General features: G+C 45.3%; 1 protein-coding gene across 1 annotated transcript in view; it reads left to right on the top strand.

The window, feature by feature from the left end:
• The first annotated feature begins 754 nt into the window (after positions 1–754).
• Positions 755–9222, top strand: part of SEMA3C (semaphorin 3C) — a 151516-nt gene continuing 143048 nt past the window's right edge. Inside the window, exons 1-2 of the mRNA XM_033163538.1 lie at positions 755–829; positions 7008–7149. Of these exons, the coding sequence (XP_033019429.1) occupies positions 7047–7149 (103 nt within the window). The 5' untranslated portion in view covers positions 755–829; positions 7008–7046. The remainder of the gene's footprint in view (positions 830–7007; positions 7150–9222) is intronic.

Here is a 9222-nt window from a genome sequence, read left to right as displayed (position 1 = left end):
GATGTAAATTAATTTGTAGACTGGGGTGGGGGGTGGGGTGGGATTACCATGGCGTGGACTGTCCCTGAGAACTGTAGACTGTCCCCAGGACAGGTGAGGGTGCTGATCCCTTATTTTCAAATCCGAAACTTGACAGCTATGGTCCCGACCGTCTCAAATGTTTTCTCGTGAGGGCTGAAGCCCCCGCGGCCCCGAAGAGTGGGCTCCTGTGGTTCCTCCCAACTCAGGGCTTGGCTGTGGGCAGAGCCGACTGCGCTCTCGGCGAGGGCGGCGCTTTTACCTGCCCGACTCGCGCGGACGGCGCTCCCTCGCTACCTGCTTCTTCCGCGGCTGGCGAGCCTCTTGGCGCTCGGGCTCCTTCCGTCCGTGCTGCCTTCCTCGTAGGTGGGGCTTCGGGGGGCGTTTATTTATGAGGCGCCCCGCCGGCTCAGCCCGCCGATTTGCTCCGCGAGGGATGTATGCAAAGGCTCGTGGGCAGCGCCGCCGGGCCGAGTGAGGCGGGTCCTGGGCGGGACCGGGCGCCGCGGCGAGGGAAGCGCAGCCTCCAGCGCGCCGCCGCCGCCGCTCCTGGCCATTCCGGCGAGGGACTCCGTGCGCGGGACTCGGTGCGCAAGAAGCTCCGTGGACCTGCGAGGATCCGGCGCCAACTCCTTCAGTGGCGTCTCTCTCCACACGCGCACACGAGCCAGGAATCTACTTAGCGCAACCCAGGAAAAGAAAAAAAGTGGTTTCAGAGCACTGGGATTTTAAAAAGTATTTTTTCGCTCCCCAGAACCGGAACCCGTGGGCATATCCGTGCCACTTCAGGACTGAATCCTTCAGTGGGTCGGTGAGTACGACCGAAAGTTCCTTTCAGCCTTGCAAATGGATGAGGAAACTGATGAGGACTGATTATTTTTAACTCTTAGTGGACGCAAATATTGTGCTTGTGTAGAAAATGTGTGCGTTGTGTGTGTGTAAATATATTTGTGTGTACACACACACATTTCTCACAGCCGCTGAATGTGTGAACATTTTTATCTTCCTTCCACGGACTAATTCTCTCTCTCTCCTCGCTTAGTGCCGGTGCTAGCGCATGGCACCTGCCTTCCCAGGGAAGCTGTAAAACGCTTTCCAAAAGCAGCAGGCAAAAGGTTGCTGTTTTCCCCCTCCGCTTCCCCTAGAGCAGTGCCTGAACTTCAGCGCCTTAGGTCCTTTCCTCCTCCTTCTCCTTCTCCTTCTCCTTCTTCTCATAGTCTGCTAACTAAGGGGCCATGAGCATTGGGATCAGGAAGGCTCTGCCTTTCCTTAGGCATTCTCCTTCTGCGAGAATCTGCCTGCTTGCCGGGAGAGATCGTGCGTTATTAAGACACATGCGAATATTTTACTGCCTTGGTTTTCGGGGAAGATCAAGTTCTCACTTGGGCTGCAAGCTCAAAAGCGATGCTTCTTTTTTGGTGAATTCAAACGATGTGGTTTTTCTGTGAGTGAGAATGGAATTTTAAAAAGAGACTGTTTCAAAAATTCTGTTTCCGCTCTCAAATTCACATGGCACACAATGCTGTAATAACGTAGCAATGTCACGTGCAGACTGGTGCTTTGCATATTTACTCAGGAGTAAATCCCGCTGTGCTTTAAATAAGGCTTTTTTCCAAAGTGAATGCCTATAATATTGCAGCCTCCAGTCCGATGCTATCCATATTTACTCAGAAGTAAGCCCCGTTCGGTTTCAACTTGTGCCTGATATTGCAGTCTTGCCCACATTATTTGTTTGTTTAAAAAAAATTGGTTCTGTGGGGGATCGTCAGTGGAGCATAACAAAGCAAAAGTGAAGTAGAAAATAACAAGTAAAATTTGGTCATACACATCCTAGATTAAATTAGAATAAATTGGAAAGAGCACTTGTTGTGACTGTTTCTTTCCAATATAATTGGAATGCGCATTGCATAACTCCATCACTCTCCTCCCTTAATATATTAAAAGGAATACACTTGACAACTGTGGAATACTAATCCTGTTGCTTCTATTAAACTTGCAAGTCCAGCGTAATTGGCCATTTGTTTGGGTCGAGCAAAGCAATCTTAATGGGACTTAATAGCATTTTCTTCCCTTGCCAAAGAAAGAAAAGATGACAGTGAAGGATATCTTACCAGCTAGTGGATATGCCAGAAGTAATTTGCGGGGGGGGGGGGATGATGATGACAATGAAGCTGAACCCCTTTTTTGGAAAATGTGTCAATATTGGCACTGAGAATTTTTTTCTTCCTTGTGATATTTGTGCATTTTTCTGATAACGTTATTTGAAAGTAAGGTGAGAAACTTGACCTGCACTCCAAATGGTTGCTTTTCCTGAACCCCAGGTCTAAAATGGGAGGAAACGAACAGGGCTATTTTGAGGGTGTGCCAGTTTTGCGAGGGAATACAGCAATCCCACTCTAACTGACTTGGATGGGCATGTCCCATTGCCGCTGGGAGTCCCCCTCAGTCACTGCCAATTGGAAATGGTTGTGGCAGGCGTCATTTCTCTCCAGGTCACTTTGATGCAGCCCGTCTCTCCCTTCAAATGATGGAGGGCGCATGACGATTTGCTGGCCGAAAGTGGCAGCGGGATTATGAGCCTTTCGCTTCAGCCACCCGCACTCCCCAACCCATTCACTGCCAAGTGTGGCAGTTAATACTGCAGCCTAAATTGTTGCTCTGGCTCATGGCACTGGGCATGGATGGTCACATCAGTACACCCTCCTTGGCCACGCTGTGCGAAAGGATTTGCTGTGGTTCTTTTGAAACAGGTGTTCTCTTCCTTCAAGGACAGTGAAGTCTAAATGTGCACGGAGGGTGGGGAAAATATATCTCCTTGAGTTTGCCCCAGTAGAACGTGGAGGCTGTGAATGATCCATGTAATATGAGGATAAAAAGCTTATGGCTTGCTGTCAACACTCTGGGGAGTATAATGTTCACTGTGTTAAGGGGCAGGTGCAGAGTGCTTTCGGCTCCTGCATGCTGCAGTGGGAAGTTAATACTGCGCAGCAAAGGGTGCAAACCTTAGGGCACTTAAACAGCTCATTCTGCAACACTACTGAAATCAATGGTCTTGTTCCTGAAGTAATTTTTGCCTCAAAGTCAACTGATTTCAGGACCATAGGGATGACTCCCTTGTTACCGGTAAGTTTCTAGGTACTTGATCCCCAGTTGGTTGGGGAAGAAACTGCCCAGGTTTAAACAACGAAGTGCAACGTTAGGAGTGTGGCTACTCCGTGTGGCCCCAATTCCTGCTCACACATTGGTCTTAAGCGTACAATGCCTGGATGCCTGAGTACAATGCCTTAATTATGCGGATTACAGAGGGGAAAGTGGTGAGTGAAATGGAGACCAATTCTGCCCTTATTCTAAAAAGTACTCTTGCTCAAGACCACTTGAAATGAGCAAGAGCTGCACAGGTCCTGCAGGTACGTCCAGGATGATATACTAGTTGGTGGTCACTGTGAGAAGCTGAAGACACGAGATAGACCACTGGCCAGTTCCAGCGTGGCTGTTTATCATATTCACATGTTCTACAATGTGCTCCAGAACATTGCCCGAGTTTCTCATGCAAACATGTTTGGTGTTAAATTCTCTGTTTTAAAGGGACTATAGCATCCCTTGAAATTCCTCAGCATTTTTTTTTGGTCTTTTGCAGCACATCTTCAACATCGTTTTTCTGTTTAAACCCGCACAATTTCTTCCTAGTTATGCAATCCCAACCAGTTAGGGAGCAAGTACGTAGTCTGATAACAGCATGGCACCATGGAGTTAGAATGCGGCCTGCTGGAATTTGGCTATCTGAGAGCATCATTAAGCCAGTTCAGAGTCCAGGCAATTCTGCCCTTCTTTCAATAGGCAACCACAGTAGGCTGCTCCTGTGAAAGAAATGGCTGGGGGCACTTCTAAGAGGTGATTAAAATCTTGGCCAAAAAATGTTCCGTTTCCATATCAGTCCTAAAAGCATTCACATTCAAGAGTGGTGTACTTGAGGGTTATCTTGGTAACAAACTGGTGGAGCACATCAGGCTGAGAGGTGGTGGTTGTCCTACTGACACCCATCAAATATTGTGGATGAGCAAAACTTTGGCTCTAAGATTCCCAAGTCTCTCTCTATGCTATTGTCTCTTTTTCTCTAAATACGTAGAAACCCATTTCCTGTTTCATAGTACTATTTGCAGGGGATGTGACCTGCTTCAGTGACATGGTATTGAGGGCAGTGCATGTTATACAGTGACCACGTAGAGACTGGTTTAATCATGGCCCTGTAGTGGTTGTCAGTGACAAAGAAAGCCACACAGATTGATGTGGCGAACTAGCCCAAATGAATGGGCTAGCTGCCAGTGGGACTCATTCAAAGTGGCACCTATTCTGTCAGTTTCTTAGGGCTAAAAATTAAAATAAAAAAATTCCTTCCAGTAGCACCTTAGAGACCAACTAAGTTTGTCCTTGGTATGAGCTTTCGTGTGCATGCAGTCACAATGACTTCAACCCATTTGCTGCTTCGCTTACAGTTTTTGAGTTTTAAAACCCACAAACAAAAGAGTAAATCCATGGATGAGTAAATCTGTGAATGAGTAAATCCATGGATGAGTAAATCTATGAATGAGTAAATCCATGGATGAGAAAATCCATGAATGAGTAATTCACCGCCACACATTCCTGGCTATATACAATATTTTATATCAGAGGTGCCAGCTTATGAGGGCGATTGGGGTGGGGCAATGTGGTGTGTGTGACATTAGGACATGGGCAGGAGCAGGGGGCAGAGCTGAACGTGGCGGCCATGCAGCTCCAAAGGCTGGCAGCTCCTCCTCCACCTCCTCCTTGTACCACCACTGACGGCAGGCTGCTTTGACCCTCTTTCCCTTACGCAGCAGGAAGAGTAGGTGAAGGAGAAGGAGACAGCTTTGCCTCAGTGCTTTTTGGAACCCCACACCCAAAATATTTTGGACTGGCACCCTTGTTTTATATATAGGCTGTAATGGTCTGTTTATTGGATGAAAATGATGCTCTGTATTTCTTTTTTAAAATGTACATGGCTAATAGATAATGTTCATTCAAAGTAGCTTCTCTGCACTGTGTAAAATAACCGTCAGCAAATAGGGGTCAGCAAACTTTTTCAGCAGGGGGCCGGTCCACTGTCCCTCAGACCTTGTGGGGGGCCGGACTATATTTTGAAAAAAATATATGAATGAATTTCCATGCCCCACAAATAACCCAGAGATGCATTTTAAATAAAAAGACACATTCTACTCATGTAAAAACATGCTGATTCCCGGACTGTCCACGGGCTGGATTTAGAAGGCGATTGGGCCGCATCTGGCCCCCGGGCCTTAGTTTGGGGACGCCTGGTTTAGAAAGTAGATATCAAAGCTGCTAGCTCTCTCCCACTTCTACTTCTGACTATACTTTGATACATTAGGAATACAGTAGGTGCCCACCTCATGTATAGTTCCATGTCAGTGGATGAGGCTTCCACCCATTGCAGTGTTGAAAACCAGTGCATTTGATTTCCAACAACTAAGCCATTTTCTGTTCTGGAGTAAGGTTCCATATGATTAGGAAGTATCCTGGCAATACTATAAGTTACAATGACTTTAGTGGCTTGTATTACCGGTAATTGTTCTGATGAATTTGTTGTTGTTTGCTTTATATGCTATTGTGGTGGATATTATAGTGATTTCAATGTTAGTTTTCCTTTTTTAATGCTATTTGTGATAGTTGTGAGCCACCTGGAGCTCAACATTTCTGTTGGAAAAGCAGAATACAAATATTAAATCAACTCAATACTGAATTCTCAGAGTTCATTCTCTGGCTGAAATAAGTTTACATCTTTTGTTAAACCTGCATATATCCATATTTATTTCTGGTTTAGTTAACGAACAAATGACTATCAATGATGGTGCGCATTCACCTGAAGACAGAGACAATATGCAAAACCTGACAGTATTTATAGGGGATTCTGCCTATAGATTAATGTATTTTGTACATTGCCCAATGAACATGTATAGTCTGCATATACTTTTTTTGCATTTTACTCAGCAATGTGCATAATCTGTATTACAGATTATGGATTATGGTAGCCTGAATACTTGTCGCCGATCAATGGCTCTGCTGTTCAGCTTTCACTGATAACGGGGTTTACTTATGCAGAAGCAACATTTGGTCTTTAGCTGAGCTGTTCAAGAATAGATCTTGCCAAAGCCACACAGTGGATGTCTGATTGCTCAAGAGACAAGCCTGGAGTATATGATCTCTCTGCTCTTAGAGTTCGTGTTCATCCTTTCGTTGGCTTTATAGGAGCGCACGCTTTCAGTGCCAGTTCCAGGCTTTGGGGGGCAAAGCATGCTGAAGGCGGGCCCCTTAACCAGTGCCTTTTGCTGGGTGAAAGGCAGCCTGCCAGCCAAGAATCTTCTCCTTCTGCCTCCAGCCTTCTCAGGTGTCACTTGTACCCTGTGCAAAAGCATTGAGATGGGGGAGGCCCTTAGTTAGTCATCCTGCTCCAGCTCTGCAGACAGAGCTGGCCTGGAGGCGTTTTTTCTGTCCTTAGTTTTACAGAATGCTAACGCCGCCCCAAAGCTTTCATTGGGGTATCTTCAAGCAGAGTAGGTCCTTTAGATATATATGTTTGAAAAAGAGCACAGTAAAGACAGGTCTAAAAATATCAAGACGTTTTCATTCATGAAACCTGATCTCTTGGCCTTGATTTGCTCTGCCTTGACATTTAACGTAATTATTTTTCCAGCAGGTGGGAATCATCCTTATTGAAATAAACTGAGACTAATCCTTACTGCAGTCTCCCCCCCTTTTTTTTACTTACAGTGCTTTTTTTTTTCTTTTGCTGCTGCCTGTGCCAAGCTTTTCTCATTTTGGAGAAAATGGTGCAAACATGCCTTCCAATGACATTGCATACTATGGACGTTGTATCTTGCAAAATGTGTAGAATCTCCAATGACCTTTCTCTCTCTCTCTCTCTCCCCCCCCCCTCTCCTTGTGCTTTGTTTTAGGTTTCATATCTTGGATATTACATTTTGCATCTGAAGATAATGGCATTTCTAAGTCTCCAAGTGTTGATTGGGCTGTTTATTTTCTTTTGCACTGTAAACGGATCTTCGCTGCTGCAGGCCAGGGTGTTCTTAACATTCAATGGTAAGAAAGCAGATAAACATTCCTAGGCAAATGTTATTGTAGAACATTGTCTTCGTTCCTTTTACGCCAGTAACTAAGCAAGAAAGGAAATTATGGCTTCATCTTCCTAACTTGCCTTGCTTGCTCTGCTGAGTTTAATGTTCTGCCTTAGGTCTGATCTTACCAATGTTTATAAAGCATGCTTGGTTATTTAGGTTAAAGTGTGGCATGTTCTTTGACTTTGAAAAGTTTAAATGTACTTTAGCACAAATGTAATCATGAGTATTCACTGGATCCTTTTATTTTTTGAAATGGGAATGCCTTCAGGCATACATAGAGGCATTTCAAGCGGCTAGTAGAGCTGCTTCTGAGACGATAAAACCTCTGTTTGAGTAGCACATCCCTGATAGAAAATATTTGCAAACTTGGCAAACATCATTAACCGCGTGTTTCACTGAAGGCACATATGCAAGGAAGCCGCAGTTGGCAATGGCTTCCCAAGAATAGAAATGGGAGCTGGGTCTCCAGATGTTGTTGGACTCCAGTTCCCATCATCCATGCTGGCTGGGGCAGATAGGAGTCCAACAACATCTGAAGGGCCCCATGTCGACTACCCCTCGTCTACACGTTATGTTCGATATGACACCATGTTGCTGATGTGCCACTTAACCCCGGCTGGCCTGATACCACAAGTCTGGAGCGTGTGGGCAGGAGAAGAGGGTCTCCCGCACATTTTGTTTTTATTTCATAACATTTACCGGTATACACTGTTTGATTGTAAAAAGCAACAACAACCACCTCCAAGTGGTTTACAAAAAGGTAAAACGATAAATTTAAGGGGAGAAAATATACAACTATACTTTAAAACACACCAAAGTTAAAATACTAAAACAGATTAAAATCACCTCAACTGTCTTTAGCATCTGGGTATCTGCTCCTGTATCAGCTGAGCTGAGAGTTTCCCTCATATATTTAATAATAAATATTATTAATATTTATTAAATTTGTATACTGCCCTACATCTGAAGATCCCAGGGAGGTTCAAAACAATTTTTTGCTGCTCCCTCTCCTGTGCTCAGAGGAAAATATTTTTCTTCATGTTAGAAGGGGTTTTTCTTGCTGTTGTCATCATTTCCCCCCACCCCCTGGTCTCCTTGTTCATGCTGTTCCTTGGTCCATTTATGTGGTCTTTTGTTCCTGAAAGCCTTGGAGGGACGCAGTGACAAATGCAGAATTCAAAACAGCTGTTGACTGCCCTTACTTTGCAGGATTTTAAAAAGAAATATGTATAAAACATGTGGTTTGCATGCTTTGAGAAAAGAAAAATGAAGCTATCTGTGTACAAAACCCAGCACATTTTTGAAGTGGCCCTAAGAGTGGCAACATTTATGACTGCAAAGTGTTAAATGTGAAAGATCCTGAACTGTCAGAAAGGAATGTGTCTTTACCTTGAGCATCAACCAAGTGGGAGTGCTGTGTTTGGAGGTCCTAGGCTTGAATATTAATATCCACATTCACTTGCGAGAGCAGTGGAGAGCTCTTTCTGGGACGAGTGAACCATGGATGTCTGAGATAGATGGACCACTGGTCCCATTTGAGCTAAAGCAGGTCCTTATGTCCTTGGATTCACTTGACTTTGAAGCTAATCAGGTGTATTTGGGAGCGAGTACTTGTATATAAGGACGCGGGTGGCGCTGTGGGTTAAACCACTGAGCCTAGGGCTTGCTGATCAGAAGGTCGGCGATTCGAATCCCTGCCACGGGGTGAGCTCCCGTTGTTCGGTCCCAGCTCCTGCCAACCTAGTAGTTTGAAAGCACGTCAAGTGCAAGTAGAAAAATAGGTACTGCTCTGGCGGGCAGGTAAATGGCGTTTCCGTGCGCTGCTCTGGTTCTCCAGAAGTGGCTTTGTCATGCTGCCCAGAGTGGCTGGGGAAACCCAGCCAGATGGGCGGGGTACAAAAAAAATGATGATGATGATGATGATGATGATGATGCTGGCCACGTGACCTGGAAGCTCTATGCCAGCTCCATTGGCCAGTAACGCGAGATGAGCACCGCAACCCCAGAGTCAGACACGACTGGACCTAATGGTCAG

The sequence above is a fragment of the Lacerta agilis genome, chromosome 10 (genome assembly GCF_009819535.1).
Source record: "Lacerta agilis isolate rLacAgi1 chromosome 10, rLacAgi1.pri, whole genome shotgun sequence".
Lineage (NCBI taxonomy): Eukaryota > Metazoa > Chordata > Lepidosauria > Squamata > Lacertidae > Lacerta > Lacerta agilis.
The sequence above is the reverse complement of the archived record's forward strand: the minus strand, read 5'-3'. Positions and strand labels throughout refer to the sequence as shown.